General features: G+C 33.6%; 3 protein-coding genes and 1 long non-coding RNA gene across 6 annotated transcripts; 2 read left to right on the top strand and 2 right to left on the bottom strand.

Moving 5' to 3' along the window:
* Positions 1-1,764: 1,764 nt before the first annotated feature.
* Positions 1,765-5,095, top strand: LOC105796961 (novel plant SNARE 13). Its single transcript, XM_012626836.2, has 10 exons — positions 1,765-2,149; positions 2,398-2,490; positions 2,574-2,667; positions 2,924-2,961; positions 3,200-3,297; positions 3,745-3,824; positions 3,911-3,967; positions 4,050-4,142; positions 4,229-4,303; positions 4,679-5,095. Exons 1-10 carry the CDS (start codon positions 2,070-2,072, stop codon positions 4,772-4,774), a joined length of 804 nt encoding a protein of 267 aa, XP_012482290.1. The 5' UTR covers positions 1,765-2,069; the 3' UTR covers positions 4,775-5,095.
* Positions 5,096-8,483: 3,388 nt separating this feature from the next.
* Positions 8,484-10,261, bottom strand: LOC128039747 (uncharacterized). Its single transcript, XR_008194245.1, has 2 exons — positions 9,733-10,261; positions 8,484-9,626 (listed from the first exon to the last, which is right to left on the bottom strand). It is a non-coding gene; the product is annotated as an uncharacterized LOC128039747 (long non-coding RNA).
* A 2,798-nt stretch (positions 10,262-13,059) lies between these two features.
* Positions 13,060-16,655, top strand: LOC105796958 (probable receptor-like protein kinase At5g18500). Of its 2 annotated transcripts, none has more exons than XM_012626830.2 (8): positions 13,060-13,216; positions 14,059-14,698; positions 14,791-14,895; positions 15,040-15,162; positions 15,247-15,417; positions 15,580-15,709; positions 15,800-16,012; positions 16,215-16,655. In XM_012626830.2, the coding sequence occupies exons 2-8, from the start codon at positions 14,079-14,081 to the stop codon at positions 16,338-16,340; spliced, it is 1,488 nt and encodes a 495-aa protein (XP_012482284.2). In that variant the 5' UTR covers positions 13,060-13,216; positions 14,059-14,078; the 3' UTR covers positions 16,341-16,655. The 2 variants fall into 2 exon arrangements, with proteins under 2 accessions (XP_012482284.2, XP_012482283.2); XM_012626829.2 differs by having other exon boundaries at positions 13,060-13,491.
* A 489-nt stretch (positions 16,656-17,144) lies between these two features.
* On the bottom strand, positions 17,145-20,421 carry LOC105796959 (pto-interacting protein 1). 2 transcript variants are annotated; one of them, XM_052628072.1, is made up of 8 exons: positions 20,247-20,421; positions 19,346-19,438; positions 18,881-19,149; positions 18,673-18,799; positions 18,246-18,519; positions 17,824-17,956; positions 17,648-17,734; positions 17,145-17,544 (listed from the first exon to the last, which is right to left on the bottom strand). In XM_052628072.1, the coding sequence occupies exons 1-8, from the start codon at positions 20,356-20,358 to the stop codon at positions 17,407-17,409; spliced, it is 1,233 nt and encodes a 410-aa protein (XP_052484032.1). In that variant the 5' UTR covers positions 20,359-20,421; the 3' UTR covers positions 17,145-17,406. The 2 variants fall into 2 exon arrangements, with proteins under 2 accessions (XP_052484032.1, XP_052484033.1); XM_052628073.1 differs by having other exon boundaries at positions 18,881-19,137; positions 20,247-20,410.
* Between the last annotated feature and the right edge of the window lie 5,098 nt (positions 20,422-25,519).

The raw sequence follows: 25,519 nt of genomic DNA, 5'->3' as shown, positions 1-25,519 counted from the left end.
AGATCTTTGCATAACTCTAGTCATAAAGACATCTTTACACCATTTAAAATCGTTAATTTTTACATTTTAAATTTGATAATAATTCTAAATTTCTACCTTTAAGATGAGAAGGATATCCAATAAAGTGTTTAGAGATTGAGAAAATTAAAGTTGCTATTGCATCTTGGATTTCTCTTCCTTATTCGTCCAAAATAATTCTATCTTGGTCATCTTTTTTATTGCTTTTAAAATTTCTTCCTGTTGAGTTTTAGTAAGTGCGTGATCATAAATATTAGATTAAATTTAATATTAAAGTGATTAAGTTTAATTATAATTGAACTCTCTAAACTCTTCTTATATAAAAGAGACTTGAGTCATTATTTTTCGCACAGAAAATTCTCTAAAAAAATTATTTCAGAGAATTTCTATTAATGTTTTTCTTATTTACAATTTGGCCCAAAAGCCTAAAGAAATTGCAAAATTACCCCACTGGTAATTTTTATGAAAAATTTTCTAATTACAAGCAAGTCCACACTCGACAGACGTGAGTTTGAGGAAGTTTGAGGATAGTGGAGAAGACTATTTGGTCGAAGCGTTCATCCTAGACGAATCAAAAAGGTATAATTTTGAATAAGTGTTTATTACTTTAGATATCACAACCAAATTATTGTTTTCGAAAAAATTTTAAAACTTTGGTTTTTCCTTAAATTTATTTTTCGCTGCATTTTCCAAACACGATTTTCCAATAGTTATCACATCCCGACCCTTCAAATCTACCTATTTACAAACCCCTCAAAATAGCCTTAACCCTAAACCCTAAAGAAACACTAAACTTAACAACTTTAACCCTAACCCTAACAATTTATTAAAATAAAATAATAAAGGTCATTTTTTGAAAGAGAAAGGAAAAGCGTGTCTAGTTGGTGCATTTTCCTACCACATATTCTCTCTCCAAAAACGGTCAATTTCTCTAAATAAATAAAAAACAACCTAAAAGGCCAGATAAAACAAAAATGACATATTTTGTTAATTTAGCCAATAATAAGCAGGAAACGAATACATAAAAAATAAATAAATGCATAATAATAATTTTAGCCATCAATATTTATATTTTCTATTAATTTGATTGTTATTTTATTTTTTAAAATAAAATTAGTTATTATCTTTTCAAAAAAAGTTGTATCATTTTTAACGAAAATACTAATTAAAACATTAATTTCTTTAATGATAATAACATGACAACTTACATGATAACCAACGTGTACTTTATACTAACATAACAATATTTGTTTAATTTATCACATCAATGATAATTTAAATTTTAAAATATTCAAAAACTAAAGAAAAGTAAAACTCAAAAAATACAAAGTTCATAAAAAAAGAAGAAATATATGTAAATTGTCATACAAGTTGTTATGTTTAAAAACTTAAAAGTTTTAGTCAATATTTCAATTTAAAATAACAGTTCAACTTTTTAAAAAATTAATAATTTAATTTATTAAAAACTTGAGGTCAACTTTAACTAAAATAAAATAAGTATTAAAATGAAAAAAGATACAAATACATGACCCTTACCTGCCGACTAAGGTATGTATATTACAAATACAAATACAAATATTGAAGTACATAATAATACTAATAGTAATTTTTTTTTAAATATCATAGTTTATTTACTACATTATACTTTGTTTTTATTTGTTGGTAGTTACAATAATAATCATATAATATATTTTCACAGAAAAATAAAAATCATCTAATAACAATAAAATAATAAAAGACACACAGAGACAGCGATTCTCTTGTTATCTCTCTCTGTGTTACAGTTTAATTCCATTCCACGCTTTGTTGCTTTTCTCCTAACTTTTGTTTTCTCTCTCTCTCTAGAACCCCTCAATTTTCAATTTCATTTTTCCAAATTTCTCCCTTTTTTTTCTAAAAATAGAGAAAATTTTGGGAAAAAAAGAAAAAAAAATTCCCAGCGTGGGAGTGAGTGTTTAGGGTTTTTTTTTTATGAATTTTGTACTGTGGGGGGTTTTGAATGAGAACTGAAATACTTTTGGGAAATTGAAAATCTTCAATCGGCGGACTAGATGGCCACCACGGAGTTGCAGATGAGTCCTCAGTTGGAGCAGATCCATGGCGAAATCCGCGATCTTTTCCGTGCTCTTTCGTATGTTCCTCCCTCTTTCTTCTACTTTTGACTAGTTTACTTACTCCAATGGTTTAGCCAATCTACAAGGGGATTTTTGTTAATTACCATGTAATGTAAATCTGCAACCAGTTTCTCAGCATACCAGTGTTTGACTTCGTTTTTTTTTGTGTGTGTGTTTGACAAGATTTCAACTTTGTTGTTTTGAGTTGTCGTTCGTGCTCTAAAATTTTGATAAATGTTTTAAAACCTTGATGTACTGCTTTCAGAAATGGCTTCCAGAGACTGGATAAGATGAAAGATTCCAATAGGCAAAGCAAACAGCTGGAAGAGCTTACTGGCAAGATGAGGGAATGTAAAAGGTATGCCCTAGTTTTTGCATTTTTCAAGGAAAGCTAATTGTATTTGAGATATTTAATTTCCTAACTTCAATGAGTTGTTGCAGATTAATCAAGGAGTTTGATCGTGAAATTAAAGATGAGGAAAGCAAAAATCCTCCCGAAGTGAACAAGCAACTCAATGATGAGAAGCAGTCTATGGTAAAAAAAATTTCGAACCTTTAATTTCCTTACTGTTGGCAACAAAAGGAGTACGCATGATCGAGTGTTTTTGTAGCCTGGAAGTCAGCAAATGTTTTTTGTTATCATATCTTAAAAGGGTTTAATTGAGGAAATAAGATTGCCCTTGGTGGAGGGAGTTTAAATGGGTAGTCATATTGGTTTATTGTTGAATTATCTCCCCTAATATAAATTCCTTTTGTGTTATGACTTCTAATCTATATTTTTCTTTTGGCAGATCAAAGAACTGAATTCGTATGTAGCTATGAGGAAAACGTAAGTTCGCCTATTTTAAAGGGAATACAGTGATTTTTAGTTTTCTGAAATTCAATTTGATTCATTTATAATAATGTCAGTTGATGTGTGAAGTTTGGGGAATATCCAAGTCTGAAAATTGGTATTCCAAGTGTAGGATGTAACCAATTTTTAAGTGGTAGAGTGCAGCCTTTAAAATCCGATGAGGCTGCCTTTTTTTCTTTTTTTAGTTTTAATGTCTTTCTGTGTATAACTGCAGATACATGAATACCCTTGGTAACAAGAAAATTGAACTCTTTGATATGGGAGCTGGAGTCAGTGAACCTACAGCTGATGAAAATGTTAAAATGGCATCATGTAAGATCTTACTTCTTCTAACCCTCCATTGAGTTTGATTTATATAGAACATTTACTTTGGATCAAAGACTCTTAGTTATGAAAATGATGGGTATGCTTTCATTACCTGCCATTGGTTTTTTCTTTTAATTTGATGTATTTAAATACATTCTAATACCAAAGTATCTTGTATCAATTATGATTTTGCCGATTTAGTTGATTTTATATATTGTCATGCTATATGCATTTTCAATCAACTACTGCCTAGAAAACCGGGATGTGAAGTCTTCTTTGAATGTTGGACAGTTTGGGAACAAGGCTAAGCATTCTCGACTTTGGATGCTACAAGAAAATTGATCTAGTCCATTATCTTTACTGAAAGTTATGAACTTAAAACAACAGAATCTCGGCGTAGAGGTTAACTGTACTTTTTCATCAAACTATCTTACTATTGCATGACTTGCACAGCAATGTCAAACCAAGAGCTTGTTGATCATGGGATGAAAACAATGGATGAGACTGATCAGGCCATTGAACGCTCAAAAAAGGTAAATTGAAACAGTTTTTTGTTCAGTTGTGCAGTCCTCAGCTTAGTTGTTGCCGTCTTTTGTTTTCTTAACTTTATGATTCACAGGTTGTTGAACAAACAATTGAAGTAGGAACTCAAACTGCTGGTACTCTAAAAGGACAAGTAAGTTAGATTAAGCTGTCTTATTATTTTTTGTTTCTTCACGCTGTTGTGTTGCATGTGTGTACTGATAGAAGTTATACAGACTGATCAAATGGGCCGTATTGTAAATGAGCTGGATACAATTCAGTTTTCAATTAAGAAGGCCTCCCAGCTGGTGAAGGAGATTGGTAGGCAGGTTAGTTGATTGTTTGCACTCTAAATGCTACCTTCGTTCGATTTGACTATTTTATGCCATATTAAATATGTTTCTTCGTCCTCCAGGTAGCCACTGATAAATGCATCATGCTATTTCTTTTTCTTATCGTATGCGGTGTTATAGCCATCATAGTTGTGAAGGTATTCTTTTCCCTTACTTATTTCAATTTTGTAGTCTATTAAACTTAATGACTTATTACAGTGGAAGTTTGAGGTGTGCTGTGGTGTTTTTATGAAAATAAAGCCTTTCTAAAGAGATATTTGTGAGGACTTGACCTCCAGGGATATTTTCCCTAAACATATACAGCTGCTCTATCAACTCTTTTGTGATATGACTAGATGGAAGTGTTGAAGGTGACAAATGTTTGTCACTAGTTACGGTTAAATAGTAAACTAAACCACTCTAACTGTGTTCTTTTAAGTACATTAAGAGAGATTCAGATGTAGTCTTAACAATGTTTGTGATGGTACCGTGCAAAATTTCCATTTTCTAATTGCAATGTGGAAAAATTTCAGATTGTGAATCCGAACAACAAAGATATCAGAGATATTCCAGGATTGGCACCACCAGCACCTTCGAGGAGATTGTTATATCTAAGGAGCCCGCAGTAAAAAGGTGATCATTTCAAATAAGTGAGTGGTTTGTTCTGCTTATGCTTGAATAGAGACAGGAGTGGGGAGTATTGGGAAGTTGGTGTTTGAGGGATGTGATTGTTTTTCGCGTTTCGATTTTATATGATTGATTCTTGCCTGAGATGTGCATATACGGTTGGTGGTGTTTGTTGTCTTTGTAAATTTTATGGGAGCAGTTGAATTATTTGAATGATGAACTTTGAAGATTATTGTAGGGTTAGAAATAAGTCATTTCTGAAGTGAATTCCTTATAATTTTCAAATTTCCTTGGGGGATATATTTTATTCTAACTTTCTAGAATATACATGTATGAATTTTGTGGCCAAGCTCATCTCAACCAAAAATAGGTATCTGGACTGGGTTAGCCTAGAACCAGAACTGGAGCTTATCATAAAACTAGTGCTCAGCTACCAACTTGCTGAGCATTTGTGACCTCGCTGTGATCATTTGTGAATGACAAATATTGAGCCCAGTTATGGTAGACTCCGGAAAAACAACAGAGGAAAGGGCAATCAGTATCCAGTCTTTTAGAACGCCAGCCAGCGACCCTGAAGGTGACAGCTCCAGTTCTTCCAAGCTCAGAGCCCAATGCAGAAAGAGAAATGGAGAAGAAGATCCGGTAACTCGATTGTATCTGTGAAACTGCAATCCTAGGCTTTTCCAGCAAAAGGCACAAAAGTACCGAACTTCAAAAAGGAGAGATCAAACATTGACCCTTCAGCCACCGGTATATTTGCACGGGAATATAAATTAATATATAATATAATAAGATATACGTACATTAAAATTTGCCAGCGAGTTGGGCATTTGTGTTTTTATTTAATTTTTATTCATGTTTCAAAAAGCTCATTTGCTTTTTTATTTTTAAATTAAAAGTAATTTTGAAAATTTTAAGAGATAATAATTATAAATATTAAATTATAAGAGATAATATGATTTTAACGTGAAAACCACATTAAGAGAAATATCTTACTTTTTATTTTTAATTCTAATATTTTTCTTTTAGATTTCTACTTGCACTTCTTTGCAAATTTAAGGTATTTTTATTTTTTAATATTTTATTGTTTACTATAATCTTCCAAGGTTTTTAATTCAAAATTTTTCTACTTTTTTATTTTTATTTTTTCCCTTATTCCAGATTCTTACTTGAACTTAACTGATCAAAATGTTTTATGAAACAACATTCGTTCACATACGTATTATCTAAGTTAGAACAAAAATTACAGGGCCATCTTTCTCAATCTTTATTGTAAGGTGTTGTAATTGTTTGTAATTACACAAAATTGGTGGGTGTTTTACTTAATTGAGTATAATTGGAGCATCTCAATTATATTTTCCAATTCTTAGGAGGAAGGTGAAATTTGAAGTAATTATTTTTCAATTATATTTCCCAAGAATTGGTGGGTTTCACGTTATGACTTTCCAAACACTCATAAATTATTTAAATTTCAGAAATTATTTTTATATAAATTTAAATTATAAAATTATATTATAAGCATAAACACGTATAACTATTTGAGATGATTATGACGAAAAATTCTAAATTTATATTATAAATCTTAAAAATTATATTATAAAAATTATGTGCATTTTATAAAATTATAACCACAAATTATATTATTTAAAATCTAGAAATTTTTATGATCAACAAGTATATTATAAAAAAATTTACATTTTAGACTAAAGTGTTATAATATGCTTACTATAAAAAAATTATGAAAAGGAAGTATAGAGATTGCATATCTATGCTATATATTATAAAAATAATATACTTATTTATAAAAATATTTGACTTGCAAATTCTTTAATTACATTAAAGCTTAAAAATGTGGTTAAGAAGATATTTGATATTCTAAAAGAAAATATTTTCCGTATTAACAAAATCACCTGAGTATAACATAAATAAAATAAAATAAAAGAAGCAACGTTAGAAATGTGGTTGAGGGTTAATTTTTAAATTATGATCAAATTAATATATGTCAAAGTTTAGGGTTAAATTTATTGTTATATCATTTTTCACTGCCACATTAATTTCTCGTGAACCAAAATGACCAAACTATGTAACGTGGGTGCTTAAATTGTAAAACTTTTTGGAACCTAAAATGAAAATTTTAATAGTTAGGTGACTATATGTATAATTTACCCTTTTTTTCAAATATAAGGAAAAAAATCCTCCCAAACAGAGCCTAATTATAGTTTCCCGTAAAACTCCCATCTCTATTCCGTCTTCACTTCACACGTTCCCCGCCTCCAAACAAACCTCTCTCACCACCACTCTGTCACTGCCTCCTAACCCCTCTCTTGCCTTTCAAGTTTCCGGCGAAATTAATTCATGTAAGTTTAGAAACCCTAAACTTAAGTTAGGAATTAGATTTCTATATAAAATCATTGGAGAATTTTTTTTTTTGAGTTTTATGCATCACCATGAAGCAACGACATGGCTATTCGGCCTTCGTACCGGTGTCGTACGGGTGTCCGACACGCCACGGATACGCCGGAATACGATAACCCATTCGTATTCTTCCACAGCTTTCTTGAACTGCAAATTCGTGTAATCAGATAACCTTTTAGTTGTTGTCGTTGACGGCGCTGCATACATACGAGTACATTGTTGCAGTTCAATAAAGCTGTGGGAAGATACAAACAGGGCCAAAAGTCAGTGATTTAAAATTCAACGCTCAGTGCTTCTTGACATGATCTGAGTATGAATATATAGATTATAGGTCAATGATTTCCATGGATTAGTTGTACCTAAATGTGTTTTCTCTGTGTTCTTTTTCGGTACAATCGAAGCTTACGTTACAATGTACGCGATGTTAATATTAAAACTCGAATTTGTCTCTCTTGCATTAAGCACTGTAAGAAAAAGGAGATAGAAAGGGGAATGATAAACTGTAATTTTGGTGCTTGGAATTTTCTATAGGTTTAGATTCTTGTTTTTGCTGTGTTTTTCTATTTTTTCTCCTCACAGTTCGTTTTTGGATCTTAATGGTGTTCTGTCCTAATTTTTGTTTTAACTATATAACAGAGTTGCTAGTACTCGAATAATGAGCATTAAAGTTCTTGTTATATTGAATGTTACCTTAAGGATCACTTGCATTATTAGCCATTTGGCCTAGCCTGTCTCATTTGAAAAATCCCCACCCAATTGATCAAAGTCACCATACTTAAAAGTTCATCAAATTTCATTTTGAAATTGAAAATGAAGCTTTATATAACCCTACCTTTTTTTAGTATAATAAATAAAAGTATATAAAAAATATTTTTTATTGCCGTGTCCTGCCATACCCGTTTTGTGTGTCCGTGCTTCTAGTGCATCACTCTGTTATATTTGATTCTTTTTTCCCTTTTTGATCATACTGCTTGTTACTCTGTCTCATCTCATTTCTTTCTCTCTGTTTACTTTGTTGAGAAAGTGAATGTTTTTTTAAAGACGTCAGTTTAGCAGAAATAGTGAACCGTTACTGATCCATTACGCTGCTATTCGCAGCCAGGATCTGCCACTATTGATGTGCTACTGAGGTCTTTAGCAGTGGCGGACAATGCTGCTACTGCGAAAACAATAAGAAATTTATACAAAATTTGTATATATATTTTTTCTGATAATTTAATATTCAATTAATTTCTTTTTTTATTTTTTATATGTTAGAATGAATGCGAAAAGGAAACGCCCGGATACGGTTTCTGATTCTGTAACAGAACAAGAACGAATTGTTCATGAAGTAATCCGAAGCAAACAAGACATGGGAATATCGCAACAAGACATGAAACGCGAAATTAATCTTCACAGCAACCTAATCGCCAAATGTATTAAGTCACTGGTATCTAAGAATCTCATAAAAGAAGTGAAAAACATCCACAGCCGGAGACAGAAGCATTATATGTCCGCGGAGTTTGAGCCTTCCAATGAAATAACTGGTGGGGCATGGTATGTTGAAGGTAGCCTCGACAAGGAGTACATTAATGTTTTGAAAGAGCAGTGTTGGAGGAAGATTTATGGTTTGAAAGTTGCTACTTTGGAAGGGATTGCGGATGCTATCAAGAGGAGCAATGTTTCGCAGATTGAATTGTCGAAACAGCAGGTTGAAGAGATTGTGAAGGCTTTGGTTTTGGATAATGAGGTTATGGAAGTGAGAAGTACTGGAACGGGGGAGTTTGCGTCAATTCCAGTTGGGAAAGCTTGCTATAAATGTGCCGGTAAGAGAGGTTATGGAGGAGAACCCAAGCTTGGTGCCTTGGCTTCCGTTCCTTGTGGAGTTTGTCCACAGATAAGTCGTTGCACCCCTGATGGAATAATCTCTCCCATCACCTGTGAATATTACAAGAAATGGTTAGAGTTTTAGTTTGATTGCATATTTTAGATAGTTGATGGTTGATGGATTTGAGTGGCTGGCCAAAATTTTACATTCCTGAATGTTTTTTTTTTAAGTCTAGGTTGATATATATTGTTCATTTGGATTGTTGGTTCTTGCTTATTGCTTGTTTGCGTAACTCTTTATTTCTTTCTTTGAATGATACAATGATTTGATTATTTCTGCAAGTGTGACCTGATCCTTGATAAAACATGCTTTGCGTTGTTTAAGAGTTGCCTAGACTGCTACTGTTGTAGGTCGAAATTCAAAAGTTTCATAGGTGTTATATACATTTGATTATGGCTTCTGGTAGATATATTAGACTACATAAGCACATGCTAGATATGGAAAAGAATATTTCCGGTGTCTTTCCCTCTTTCTTCGGTTAGTTTTTGGTTCACAAGTGCTACTAGTGACTATACACTGTAGTTTTGGTAAGGTTGAAACATCTGAGAACGAGTGGGATAATTTGCCATTGCCTGTTGGACATGATACAGATGTGTTATGTATAGAGCAAACAAGACTTGTCAAATATTCTAGACATGTTACTAGAAAACAGCAGATGTTAGATTTTGTATTGCTCACAGAGATTGTAATTGAGAAGATGATGAGAGCAGTTATCTTTTTTACTTCCCTTTAGAGAATCATCCTTCCACTACCGCAGCGTATCAAAGCCTTCAAGGTAAATGCTACCCACTTGTGCTTTAGTACAAGATTGTTTTAATTTAGAGTTTCTTCTTTTGCTTCCATGAATGTGAGATACAGAAGTTGCCTTTTTATTTCTAGGGGGCGAGCAAAAGTCGTTTAAACATTTGGACGGTTTTGGTTAAGTCAGATATTAATAATTGAGAACCTCAATTTCATTGAAGCATTGAGCATTTGAACATGTTGCATTTATAAATAATATCAACTAGTTCTGTTGTCTAGAAGCAGCAAGTAGAGGAATAGGTAGGTAAAATGTCTAGTTGATGACCTAAACACCTTGAATCATTCAATTATGATAAAGATTATGAATCCCCCGCCCATTTAACACATTGTTTGAACACTAATAAAATATTGTAGTTAAGACAGCTCAGGGTATACTTGAGGGGTTTCCTTGACTTCTGGGGCGAGGCCGGGCCTAGCTAGTCTATAGCTATCTCCATTTGATGTTTAAAATGGAATAAATGGTTTGACCTTTCAAGTTTGAAGGACGGACCACTTTTACTTACAGTAATTGTGCAACGAAAATAACAAAAGCCTGATCAACTACAACATGTAACACAACTCTTGAAGCAATTATCTGTTGAAATCAAGGGGCTTCCTTCCAGAATCAACAATCCTACAAATTAAAAGGCGGCAAAATTTGAGTCAATAGAAAAACCAGGTCTAATTATGGTTTTGGAAATTTTAGATTTAATCCTTTTAATTTGGTCTCTCTATTTTTATAATATTATTTGTAGATAGAGTAATGAATTTTCTATTCTTATTTGGTTACTTAATCAAGATCACAAGAAAGTTCAATAATCATGTTCAATTAATATTAAATTTATATGTTAGCCAAATATATTTATGTCAATCACTTTATCGATGTTGCCAATTTGAATGTGTTAATAGCATTATAAAAGTAAAAATCAAATATGTCAAATCTATACTATAATTAAGGGGTTAATTGAGTTGATGTCCGCCATCAACCTGATTCAATTAGAAAATTATCAAATATCATTTTATTTTATAAAATCTAGAAATATATATATGCATATAAATGAATGAATAATGAGATTTAAACCCAAGACATCAAAATATTAGTTATCTCAATTTTGCTTTTTATAAATTTATTACATAAATGCTTTCACTCGCTTATCGTGAGTGTGAGTGTAAATAACATTGTTAGGAGGGTCAATCCCGAACATGTACGCAGAAAGAAATATCCAATGTGGTGATGAAGGCATGTTTCTTCATCTTCACGGCCACGGATGCATATGAGAGGCTAAAGCTGTGAGAGAGGTGATGAGCGTGGTGGCCAACTCAGACTCCTAAATAGCCATTTTCTTTGCTTTTAGATTTATTCTATTCTATATTGTAAGGTGCAAATGGTAGACACGTGAATATAAAATGACACCACCTCTGCTAGGTACATAAAATGTTGGGTGGAGGGAAGATGTGAATGCATATGTAGATAAGAATATGATAGAGATACCTTTTAGTTTGTTTATACACAAAGCATGAACAAGGTGGCAATAAATAATCATTGATTTTTACCACTCCCCATTCTTTATAAATCTAACACTGATAATGATAATTGATAAATAATAACAACAATAAGAAAAAGAAATCACATCTCTGTTGCTAACGGCTATCTGAAGCAATCTGGATTTGGCTTGCCTTGGGTGCCATCTACTTGAGTTTACAATATTTATACTATACTCGCTTCAATTGCTTAATACTTTGTTAATTATCACGGTCTCATTTGGTAGGTAATTTCTATGTTTCATTTTCAATCCTCTCACCGCTCAATTTTTTTATTATAAAAAAAAGCAAAAAAAAACCTTCCTAATCTCACTTAATATTGATATTTAACATATTTATCCTTCTTTCAAATGCGAGTAACTAACGGTAATGAATTACCAAATTTACTTTTGTTCATCTACTTATCCTACTTATGATTGGTATAATAACAAATTTAATCTTCGACAGTTACAAATTCTATCATTTTGATTCCTATTTGATATCAATAAATTTAGAACTAAGATCAAGTTCAAAGAAGTTTAAATATTAAAGATTAAATTAATTGAATTTTTAAATCAGAATAAATCTTATAAAATATATAAAATTGAATATTATTATATCAATTAAAAGTAAGATAAATTGTGGAAAGAAATAAAAATGATTAATTTTAAAAAAGTTAATTTGTTGAATAATGAAAGGATTGGAGATAATTTTTTGATCCCAACTTATATATAAAACATGGAATTGGATTAGAAATAAAAATACATGTATGTAATCTTGAGATTAAAAAAAAGAGTTGAGAGTTGGGAGAAAGATGAAAACAATAGTTTTGTGATTGAAACCATTTTCATTAGTTCAACACTGCCACAGTTATTACATCTATTGAAACCCAAATTTGGATGTTCCTTGTTTCTTACATTTATGTATTTCAGAAACAATCCATCATTCCTCAGTTCATCATTCATTCATCCAAGGTTTCATTATTACAGCAATTATACCCTCTCTCTATTTCTATTATTATTATGATTTTTGGATATTTGGCCTTGGAACGAATGCTTCTGCAATCTTTGTAATTCCAACCCACCTTATTTTTCTTTTCTTTTTTTACTTTTTTTTATCTTTTTGTTTTGTGGGGGACTATGCTTTGATTCCTCAATCTTCTCTCCATGTATGCCCATACATACGTGACACCATCCATCTTAGTATGAAGATGGTCCCTACTCTCTAGAAGAAAGATTAAAGGGATTGTATGTTATTAATTTAAATATTTTGAAACTAAAGCAAGGGTGTTTAAGGAAAAACAATGACAATGTCAATCAAAAGCCTGTTGGTATTGGAGTCCAGTCTGTTTCTTTGACTATGCATGCAGATCTACTAATCTATATTAAAAGAAAATTACCTTTATTTCAAAAACACTGTAAAATTAAAATCTCAAACTAAAATAAGTATCAAGGATGAAATTTATGGTCATTTCTTTTTTGGATCATTCTCCCTTTGATTTCAACCATACCATTACCCACTTGTTTTGTTTATATTTTCATTTTTTAAGTTAAAGTTTTCAATGATTAAAAAATGAAACTACTACCTTGAAAAACTAAAATTTACAGAAAGCACAATAAAGAATAAAAAGAATCATTTTCCACAATTGGGTTCTTAATTTGTAAGATTTTTTTTATTTTTTTAATTCATCAAGAAGAAGAATCTGAGACTCAATTTATAAATTGTTTTCCAATAATATGCAGTGTTATGAGTTGTGACAAAGAAAAAAGAAAAGTGAAGAAACAGCAAAAGAAAAACAAAAAAAAAAAGCTTCCAGTTGTTGTGTTGTGTAAGCTGCTTCCATTTCACTGTTTAATGTAAGGCATGTCTTTCCTCATCACCTACCTCTGACAACTCCACATCTTCTTCTCATTGCCCCGGTCAATACCCATTTCTCAAAATCCCCACTTCTCACATGGAAACCCTACAAAAATCCCTTCATTTTTTGACATTGCTGTAACCCCTTTTCTAGCTTTTCAATATGGTTTCTTCTGGGATTTCCTCCTACAGTCTTTACAAACATCCAAGCTCTTAAATTAAACTTCTTTTCTTTCTTTTTTCCCCCTTTTCGTCTCTTACCAGCACTGTCTCAACAAGGTCTGTTGTGATTCATTTGTTCTTCATTGCGTTTATTAATGCTTGAAGTTTTTGTTTTTATTTTTATTTTTTGGTTGATCCTGTCAAATAATGGCTGAAATTATTATCATTTTTTTGTTGGAAATATGATATCTGGTTCAGTTTTATGTGTGTGTGATGATTTGTCAAATGTAGAGTGTGTGTTGGAAATGTGATGCCTATTCTTATTCTATTTGATTTTTTATGTTTGTTTATTATTTGAAAAAAAAATAAGTTTTTGGTAGTCGGTGGACTTTGATTTAAAGAAAAAGCTCTTTGCTTTCCTTCAAGCTTCTCTCTCTGATTGAGGGCTCTCTTTTGGGGTTCTTTTTTTGGAAACTTGATTGTGGTTCAAGGTCTGCTTTAGTTTTCCTTATCTTTCTATATTTGCTTTACCCTCTGCACTTGTTTACTGTGAAATTTAGTTGGCCATTTGTTTCTCTTTTTATGTCATAAATTGATTGGTATTTTGAATAAATGCAAAATATGTAACAGTTTTTTTATTAGATGGTTGTGGTTCTAAGTTATTTTACTTAAACATGTTTTCAGGCATCTTGGTGTAGGTGAAGATGGCCTCTGATCTGAACAAAACTCTGTCAAAAGAGTACATTGGTCTGCAATTGTGGGTTCTTATTGTAATTTGCTTAGGAGTGGTATTCTTAGTTATCCTTAGCATATCACTGTGGCTTAGCTTTCGGAAGAAATCCAGAAGGGCGAATGTGATGCTTCCTCTCACCCAAGTTCCATATGTTTCAGAGGAAATTAAAGAGATAAGAGTTGATCAAGCTTCTGCAAACAATGGTAACACCCTTAATGAGAAATTCAGTGACAAAGGTTCAGAGAAGGGTTTGTTTAACGTAGATAATGGAGAGGATAGCGGTCAGTCGGGTTCTTTTAATCATGTAGATAAGGATGTTAAAGGATCTCAACCAGGAGAAGAGGGAGCTACTGGGGCAGTATCTACATACAGGCCTTCTTCAAATCCTCTGACAGCTCCTTCACCTTTGTCTGGCCTGCCTGAATTTTCGCGCCTAGGCTGGGGTCATTGGTTCACTCTCAGGGACCTACACCTTGCAACTAACCGGTTTTCAAAGGATAATATTATTGGTGATGGTGGATATGGAGTTGTTTATAGAGGCAATCTGATTAACGGGACTCCTGTAGCCGTCAAAAAGCTTCTTAACAATCCGTATGTTGCAGTGAAGATTAGTCCTTTTGTTAGTTTTATGCTGTCCACAGCTTGTAATGTTGGCTAGTAATGATTCTTTTTTTGTTCTTTAGGGGACAAGCTGACAAGGATTTCAGGGTGGAAGTTGAAGCCATTGGTCACGTGCGGCATAAAAACTTAGTTCGTCTTCTTGGATACTGTATCGAGGGCACACAAAGGTACCATGTTTTATGTACTCCCTAGTTTTGAAGAGTTCTGCAAGTTTTGTTATGTCTATGTGTTAATGTTCTTATAATACGTTGAATAGAAAGAAAAAGAGATATTTACCGTTGTTTTGTAAATTTTTCTTCTATAAAATCCAGGTTGTTGGTTTATGAATACGTCAATAATGGCAATTTGGAGCAATGGCTCCGTGGAGATATGTCTGACAAGGGATATCTTACCTGGGAGGCTCGCATAAAGATTCTTCTTGGCACCGCCAAGGCGTAAGTCTGCCATTAACTAAATCTTGATTGTTAATGCTTACCTTGGTTTTAACCTTAATTGTTACTCAAAACTAAATGTTACAGGCTGGCATATTTGCACGAGGCTATTGAACCAAAAGTCGTGCATAGGGACATAAAATCAAGTAATATACTGATTGATGACAACTTTGATGCGAAGATATCCGATTTTGGTCTGGCCAAGTTGCTAGGTGATGGGAAAAGTTATATCACAACTCGAGTTATGGGTACCTTTGGGTGAGAATTATGCATTCCTTTATAATCAACTGTTACTAGATCATTCATTCTCCATTTTATTTTAGCATTGATTTTACTCGAGTAAGGAGTTGTATCATTCAAGAAACTAAAAAAAGTGATTGTTTAATGTCATCTTTTTCTCCTGTTTGCACAATCTTCCAGTTATGTTGCTCCAGAGTATGCAAACTCTGGCCTCCTGAATGAGAAGAGTGATGTTTATAGCTTTGGTGTTGTGCTCTTAGAAGCAATTACTGGAAGATACCCAATTGATTATGGTCTCCCTCAGCCTGAGGTACTTAAGAACACTTCTTTATCAGCATAGGTTTCACAAAGACAATATGAAGTTCTTTTTTACATGATCAGTTGCACGGTTAAATCTCAGGTAAATATGGTCGAGTGGTTAAAGATGATGGTTCAACTCAGACGCTCAGAAGAAGTAGTTGACCCTAACATTGAGACTAGACCATCAACTAGTGCTCTTAAACGGGCTCTTTTAACTGCTTTGAGATGTGTTGATCCCGATGCTGATAAAAGACCTAAGATGAGTCAGGTTGCTCGCATGCTTGAAGCAGAAGAGTATCCTCTTCCTCGAGAGGTTTGATCCTGATATGTTGCATTATTAGTTAAATTGTATTCCAAAGAAAATTGTGGAAGTTGCATTTTATTTCTAAAAAAAGTGATGATAGTAAATACTGTTGGAAGAACTAGGCGAGTTGCTAGCAACATGTTCCTTTTAGATAAATTGTCTTACAGGAGAATGTCTGGTTCCTAATATGCATGGTGCACGGAATTTTCAGGATAGAAGACGCAGAAGGAATCAATCAGTTAATTCAGATGCCGATACACAGAGGAAAAACTCTGATGCGGACCGGAGTGACGATCCAGATTTGAGGTTGGAGAGCAGAATGCACCATCACCCCTAGACTTGGGGACAAAATGAGCTTTAGAAGCTGAGAACAAGGGAAACTACCATCATTACATTCGTTACTATTCCGATGCCTTCAGATGACCCCCATATAGTTGAGATTTGCAGCACATGCAGGAAACTGAGGGATTTTTTTTTATTTTTTATTTTAAATTTTTTTTTCTTTTGTGGAGCTCTGGATTACATACATATCTTCTAGATTGTAGAAAACATTAGCTTGTCTTGAAAAGGGCATTGGCACTAGATTTTCTGTACAGGTCTATATGGATTCTATATAATTTTTTGCCTCTTTATTCGGATGCTATATTCTTAACTTTTGTTGTTGCTGGGATGGAGAAAATGAAAATGAATGTGATGCCAATACAGGGACAATAAGTACTCTATACTTGTTTATGTTGGAAATTTTTTGTAAGGAATGTTGAAAAACCAAAACAGGATGAGATTGTACTTGTGCTGTAATAGCAATAGTTGAAGCTGAAAATTAGGACCATGGATCCATGTGTGGTACTCGGCCCTGTCTGCTTGATCATTTATTTCTCATTAGAGATAAGAATTAATGAGTTAGGACCTGAAACTGCAGGTAAGAGTACCTTAACAGGAAGGTAATGTTGATTTGCATTGCATGTGCAGAGGAGGAGCAACAACAATAAGTGCGCCCACCACCACCACGACGTCCATGTGCAATGGCATTGACATCTGCATGCATCCAGCACATGGTTTTAGGTCCAATGAGAATGAGGCTGAGGCCACCATTTTCAAACTGTACTATTTTCACCTATTTCCGTTGTCTTTTCCTCTCTAATGTCACAATCTCATTCTTTGGAATTCATGGAAAAAACCAATGTAAAATACAGACAGACTGCGCTTATGAATTATATGAAATATCTCTACATTCTACAGCTACTCTTTATCTGGCAGCTCTAATAATTCAACTTGTGGGGTTTTAGGGTGGAATACAAGCAAAGCTACCTATTTACAAAACAAATCATAATGACAGGCAGGTTTTTCAACTTCAACTGGTCTTGATTCAGTTTCCAGCCACTATTTGGCTCATCATCACGATGTCACCTTTCACCGTAGCCACGGGATGTTGTTGCTGGACGAGTTGGATTCAAAAGAGGCTGAAGAGCTTTCACTACAATGCTCATATTAGGTCGAAAATCAGCTTCATATTGAACACACAATGCAGCCACAGCAGCCAGCTGTTGTCAACAAACAAACATCAATAAGGCTAATGCTTTGAAGCAAAGCTCCATCAACCCCACTAATAAAGTAACAATTCCCATGTCCCAAATTCAACAATACCTTTGCAAGTGCTTTGGGAGGGTATTCTCCATTTAGTCTACCATCAACACACTGCTTCACCTTGTCTTCACTTAGTTTTGGGGTTGCCTAATGCAGTCCACAATGGTGATATTACATGTAAAGCAGATATTATTGTGAAGATGTGGTGAATATGAAATATTAAATAGTAATAGTACCCATGTCACTAGACTCTGCTGTCCACGTGGCAACGTATGATCTACCGGTTTGCGACCAGTTAAGAGCTCTAGAAGGATGACACCGAAGCTGTAAACATCGCTCTTAGAACTAAGTGTTCCTGTCATTGCATATCTACCATTCAATGTCACAAGTAGGAATTAGATCACTGTTATACTGTCAACTATCATGTGACAAAGGGCAACTAAAGGAGATCAGAGCACGCATACGTCACATATGCCAACACACGACATCAAAGTTTTAAATTCCTAGTCATTTTTCTTGCATTTCCTGTTAGTTATTTCGATTAAACTGATTGATTAAAAAGATCATTATTTGAAATGAACCAATACTGACTTATTTTGTTGGAAGAAACTTAAAAGGAAAAAGAGGTGAAATAATAGAATTTGAAGGAATAACTTACTCTGGAGCATGATAACCGAAAGTTCCAAGAACCCTTGTAGAATGGAGGCGAGCGGTAGCGTCGGGGGCTTGATTTGACAAATCAAAATCAGCAATCTTAGCAACATCATCATCAAAAAGAAGCAAATTGCTGGACTTAATATCACGGTGGATTATATGAGGATGTGCCTTTTCGTGTAAATATTCGAGGCCTTTTGCGGCTCCATAAGCAATTTTAACTCTCTGTGTCCATGATAGAACTGGACCTGGCTGAGCTCCTTTCACACCTTTCTTCCCTGTATATATTCATACATCCACTATAAAACCATCGACAGATGACTCATTACCGATAAAACTATGAAGAAATCAGCAGTCCCTCCTAGCTGGAAAGAACCTCTTAGTTACAGATCAGTTTTCAAACAACTATTTTATGCATGTATGTTACTTACCATGAAGTCTATCATGGAGTGATCCATTAGAGGCATACTCATACGCCAGGAAACGGAGGGATCCATCAACACAATAACCAAGAAGCTGAACAACATTTTCGTCTTTTAATCTCGAAACCATGGAGACCTGTTAGTTAAGTTATTTGAAAATAACAAAGTCACACATTCTGCATTACATACTATGCAACGAAATTTGTAAAGGTCCAACCTGCGCTAAGAATTCTTGTTCCGGTTGCTTACTCGAGTCCAACTTTTTGATGGCTGCAGCATTCCCACTCTTTAGAATGCCATAATATACTCTTCCATAAGAGCCCTCACCAATTAAGGATTTCATACCGAAATTATCAGTCATTTCCTTTAGCTCATCCACCGTTATTGCAGGGATGGCAATGGGTTGAATAGTAACAGGCCGTGGGTCCCTTGTTACAGCTTCCCTTGCTTGATATCCATGTCCTCCGCTATTGCCTACATGAGAACCTACTTAATTAGTTCCAGTCGTCCACGCAAACTAACCAGATGCTAATCATGCTATCAAATGTAAAAGAACAAAAAATGAACATATTTGTGGCAAAGATGTCAATCCTTAGCAACTAAAGCATCTCATTTCCATTAATGTTCCTTTTTCCTGCTTAAGCATGAAACTTTACAAAGAGATAAGAGAATGTAGAATTACTTGCGGGGGTATTCGCCATGAACGACCCATTTCCAGAAGCTTTATGGATGTCATCTTCTTCACAACAGCTAAAGCAACTCATGTTTCTTTTTCCTGACAGTTTAGATTATAGGACTCGAGAAATGAAACATAGACAGAAATGAAGGATGAAACATATGATCATTTTAAAAGACTATTATGCATATTTGAATAACATCATCTTCTTGCAAGCAATTTGAGCGGAATTCACTGCAAATGTTTCTCTCTCAGACAGTCTTTGGTCTGGTTTGCAACTATCCTTGTGCATCTATACGAATCTATTGATGTGAGAAACATCACAGTAACCAGGTGGCACCATACTTGTCCACGCGACCTCCGTATCCTAATAGTCATATGTTCAAGTCTCTACACACACAAAGCTCTTCAATGGCCATGGTTACACCTGTTTATGCATCACGAGGCGCCCCTAGGCTCTCTTTAGAGACGGGGGACAAAACCTTGAGGTGCTTCGCAACGGTTTTTTCATGAAAGCAATTCATTTTATATAAAACAGGGTATATGAGTATGAGTGTAAATGATAAATTTGTGGGCATCTAAAAGTATTAAACATATAAAAAAACCTTCCATTTCCTTTAATACCAAAACCAGAAAAGCCCCTATCCATACAAGAACAATAAACTAACCAACCAATGTTCTTTTTCTTAATATATGACCAAAAAAAACTTGTTTAACATAAATCAACAAAAAATCTAAACTCTCATCAATCATATATCATACCATTCATCCCCTGCTACTCAAAACAACAGCTCTAATCCAAACATCAAGCAAACATAACTAAAAGAACCAACAAAACAAGACCCAGTTCCGACAAACAAGGCTTAAACACCAAAAAGAAGACACCATAGAAGTAGAGGTAACAAACCTTGAAAGTCAGCGAAGACGTAAAGGCTGTGTGTTTGCGGAGTTTGGTCTGAGTTTGCGACTTGAACATAGTTTAGAATAGACTGGATTCGTTTACCAGGCAGGGCAGACATGTACCATTTACATTTACTACAGCCATTAATTATTATTATAATGATGTGACAAGGACAGGAGACATAGGGGCTGAAGAGGGTGGCTATGGTACAGAGAGGCGTACGATAAAACTTTTGATAAGGAAGTAAAACAAGGACACACACTTGTAATCCATATGGTATGCGAAATTTCAGGGTCGTTGGTCCCGCCTTGTCTACTTTTTCTCAATTCTTTTTGACTTTTCTCTCTGTGTTTTTTTTTTCACTGCAAAATATCAATACCAACTTTAGGGTTAATTCCGTCAAAAGTCCTCAAATTATTTCTAAATTTTAAATTAGTCTTTATGCTTTAAAATTTTTTAATTGAGTCCTCAAATGATCTGTCTTTCCGTCAATTAATGCCTGTTGAAATTTGAAGCTTAGCATAATTAAAACACTTGACCAAATTATAGGATATATGTACTTCCTGTGTAAACATTTTAGATTTGATGTGTTAAAAATAACAATGGCAATAAAATTTAAGAGTGTTATTTTTTAACATGTCAAATCTAAAACTATCTTTACAATATGTGTATACATGTTTATAATTTAATTCACATGTTTTAAATATGCTCTATGCTTGATTTTTAATGCTTAAGCTGTTCCATTTCCCTAAAATTCGACTAAATATCGTAAATATTTGTTGAGCAAACAAATATTAAAATTAAAGACTTAATTTTTTTCCCTTAATAATGGAATAAATAGACATTTAGAATGATGTCAAAAGCAAAGCAAAATAAGAGAAAAGAAGAAATGATAGCAATAAACACTTGAAGAAAAAGAATACTTAGAAAAAGGCTGTGGCTGTGGTGGAATTGGGTGGAAAAGGATGAATCCCATGTGCCATATGCATTAGCTGATAGTAGTCTCTCTCTCATATATCATCATATAATTCATATGCATGCAATTGCTTTCATTGTTGGCGTTGGGTGATGGAGTGGGCCAAGTTAAATGTCCAAGCCCACATATCTATTACAACATTGGACCATGGTCCTGTCATGGTTCAATGGTGTACTTGATTTTGATGTGAAGGTCACCTTCGTTTTCCCTTCCTTCATTAGCTTCTTACCTTCAACTCGTTTTTGTTTGTGTATTAACATTTTGGTTTTTTTCTAGATAGAGGCCGCGAGGGGAACACAAATATGTAAGTAATATATTACTACAAAAGCAAACCCAAAAACAAGAGGCATGTGTGGTGAATTAGTTAACACCACTCGCTGTCATTTAAGATGGAAAATACCAACAACTCAATTATTGCCACATTATATACATTTCACCTTCAATAAATACTTATGTACATATATTAATTGGTGTATTAATTAATTATTTGTTTTCAATTCAAAATGAACAGTGAGAATGATTGAGAGATATTCTAATGAACAGTGAGAATAATTGAGAGATATTCTAACTTTTATTATTTATTTATCGTGGTTGTGTTATGGACTGCAGATCAAAGTGCATAGTATCGTCTAATAAGGTCAACTGATTAAATTAGACTCATTTAACCCACTTGAATTGACCCGATTCATGGAACATAAAGGGAAACACATCTACTTGAAGCATGGAGGAAATGTAAATACTCCAATAACTTGTATTTTACTAGGGAAAATATTTGTAATCCCAAAGGATAAGATTGTTAGTGTTTAAATCCCTTAGTACTCTCATATTATAGATAGACTTTAATCTTAGTTGTCGATGTGATTTAAACTATATTGTAGGATCTAGGAGAGTTTAACTATAAATAAAGGTCTTCCTCTTATTTATAATTATTCATTCATTAAGTAATCAAACACTTTAAAAGTATTTACTCAAACACTTTATATGCAATATTTCCTAGTGTCTTCTTTTTTTTGTTGCTAGCTTCGTTTGAGCGTTTATTTCCGCGAATTTTTGATGCCTTGAAAATTTCTTTGAGAATTCTCGTATTTTCGAGAGTTAGATTGACTGAAGCGAATTTGAAGTAAAGTTATTACCTAAGGCTGCATGATTTACCAGACTAAAATTATCGCCTCATGACAGTTGGTATCAGAGCTAAGGTTCATTAAGACATTATTTGAGATGACGAAAGAGGAAGAGGATTAGAACGTCCAGATAAAGACCCGTGAGAGGGTCAAGAAAATGAGTAGATTAAGGGATATGATGTCAATTATGGAAGAGAAAGTTGCCAAACTTGAAGGTTCCGTGGGTGATATAAAAGAAAGCCTCAAGATAGTTGAGGGACGCACTTTAGAGCTGGATTCAAGGAAAGAGGAGCTCAAGGGACAAGTGTTGAATGCTCTTAATCTAACATGGAGCAGATGCAAAGGGCTCTAATATAAAGTGAACTAATGGAGATTCAATCTTTAATGAGATCTTCAATATAATCCCAAACGGTTCTCCATAATCCAAGGGGTGTAAATGATCGATCTAAACCAATCCAGTCTTTAAGGATAGTAACATGCAATGGATTGGTCTTCAAATTCGGACTTCCATATATCAACAATATTAGCACCATTCACAGCCAATAGATTTTGTTTCAATAAATTACCATGCAAGGTCAATGGCCGCTTTCAATTGGCACTTAATAGACCACTTCAAAAGCTTAACTCAACAACGTTGATAAATCATATAGATTAGACAACCAAACATCAAATGATATTAAAAATCTACATTCAAATAATTTTAGTCTAAGCGGAAATTAACAAGAATTTAGTGTTGTAGCATATGAGTCATATTTTAAACAAATAATATAAAAGAATTATGTCAAAAGGAATTCTTGATTCCTAATTTGATTTATCAAATTTTAAAATCTTCATAAAATGTGTAAAAGAAAATTGAACAAATATAAGGAAAACATATGCCAATAGGAGTAAAGAACTTTTAGAGTTTGTTAGACAAAAAATGTTAAGAGAGGCTGGATTGGTGTTTAAAAATTTTCAAAATGAAAGGTAGGACAATTGAAAATAAATTGACACAATGATTTATAATGATTCAACCTCAACTTTAGCCCCTTTTGCTAAAGATTTTCTTAATTCTCTCTTTTATAGTTAATACCTTTCAAGGATAGTGATATGAGTCACAAAGGCCCAACCCAAGCTCAAGAAGGTGATGGGCTCAAATCAAGAAGCCCACCCATACTTAATTGAAAATCAGACCAAATTGTCAAAGTGGCCCAATTCGTAAAGTTTTATTTTTTTTAATACTTAGTTAAATTTTTATGTAAATATTCAGTCCAAGAGGCCCAATTAAAAGCCCTTGGCCAAATTTCCATTTAAATATTAAAGTAATTAGGAGTTTTTTATTTTTAGTTTTCTAATTAGATTAGGAAAACACTTGAGAGGCCTATATAAAGGCTTGGCCAGCCACCTTGTTATTGACTTCTCAAATATATTAAAGATTTCAGATTTGTTTAAGTGTAGAATTCTCCTTCAGTTTTTCTCCAAGAATTCTCTCTTGAGTTTTCTTTAGAAGTTGTTTTAACAATCTTTTGATTGTGGGAGCCATCTTCAGCCTTCTTCTTGCCACTGATATTCCTTTGGAGGGGAGATTAGAGCCGTTTGAAGGGAGTTGTGATATCTTTCGGGATTTCAAGGCTTCTTAGGACTTATCTTTTAATTTCTTGCTGTCAATTTTTTTCTTTTAAATTCTGCTTGTGTCGATTTTATTTAATCACTTTGTTTGTTGTTCTTGTTGCGTTTCAGCCTTTCCAAAACTCCAAGATCTGATTCGGCACTTCCTTGGACATAAAGAAAAGTTTTTGATTTTACAAAACCCCTCTTTTCTTACCGTCCAATCCCTAGAATTAGTTTCAATTGATTTCGTAATCTGTTTTAATTTATTTGCTTTTTTGTGTTCTTTGATAGATTCGGCTGATTGGAAGTTAATCTTGAGGCTTAGTTTCGTGTTCTTGGCTTCCAAGAACATCTATTCATAAGTGTTTTGATTCTTGTCTGTTCTTTATTGATTTGGGGATTTTTAGTTTCCAGATCTAATTGATTCTAATTAAGCTTTGCTGTTTCGTTTCAGATCCAAACGTTTAGAGTTTTCGTAGGAGTTTCCCGTGACTTGGCAACTCGATCTTGGTCCGCGCGCAATCCTCTATCATCTGGTATCAGATTTTGGGCGTTTTGGGTGTTCTTGGTTGATTTCTAAACTGATCTCTATTTTTTTAAACTACAAATAGCAGTTTTACCCAGAAAAAGTTTTCGAAAAAAAATCATTTGAGTGGGTAAACGTTGTCCGATTAATCTGAAATTTTGCATACATATTTTTGGCACTGTGATTGAATATAAAAAAATATTTCCCGCAAAAAATTCAGTCGAAAAAGTCAAAAAAATTGAAAAAGACAAAATCCAATAAAAATTAAAAAAATATTCAGCGGGTTGAGTTTGGTGCCCAAACTTTGCAGATCAAAAATTCAATATTTAAGGACATTCTAGATTTAATTTCATGATTTTTGGAGATCGGGAACACCTCGAACAAAGTTGTCAAGTTACTTCGCAGTTTTTCAGGTTTTTCAATTTCAGCAATTTTTATTGATTCTTAGCTGTAGGTTTTCATTTGTTTGCTTTTTATTCTCCCTTTACAATATCTAACACCTTCTTGTTTCTTGTGTTAGTAGGATTTAAACATGCGCACAATTCTTCCTCGGTGCAACACGAATCAATTGGTGTCTCGTTAGTTTTTGGCATCCTAGTGCAAATTAGGACTCTTTGGTAGTTTCAGTTCATACACTTTCTAATTGGTTGATATAGACTCTACTAAAGAACTCACAAGACTGAATTCTACCTCATTGAGAATTTGATTTTTTCTTTTTGAGTGATTAACGGTGAGGTTTGCTAACTTTCCTTTTTGAGTGTTGAGTGTTTATTTTGCAGATTTTTGAAAATGTCTAGGATTGGTCAAGGTGATAATGACCATAATGATGTCCATGATAAACTTAAAATGATCCAACAACAGTTAGACGAACGGGCTGCCATACTTCGAACATTAAGTGCTACTATCAATGAGATGCGGGTGGAGCAAAGAGCCCAACGAGGACAACTTAATTCAAGTGAAAGGGCAGAAATGGGAGTGCCAAGAAGACGAACATCCAATGAATATTCGAGAAGAGATTCCTATTATGACTCCTATTCAACGAGGAATTCAAGACGATGCAAAGCAA

The sequence above is a fragment of the Gossypium raimondii genome, chromosome 3, assembly GCF_025698545.1.
Source record: "Gossypium raimondii isolate GPD5lz chromosome 3, ASM2569854v1, whole genome shotgun sequence".
Taxonomy (NCBI): domain Eukaryota; kingdom Viridiplantae; phylum Streptophyta; class Magnoliopsida; order Malvales; family Malvaceae; genus Gossypium; species Gossypium raimondii.
Note: the sequence above shows the minus strand (reverse complement) of the source record. Positions and strands in the feature narration are given on the sequence as shown.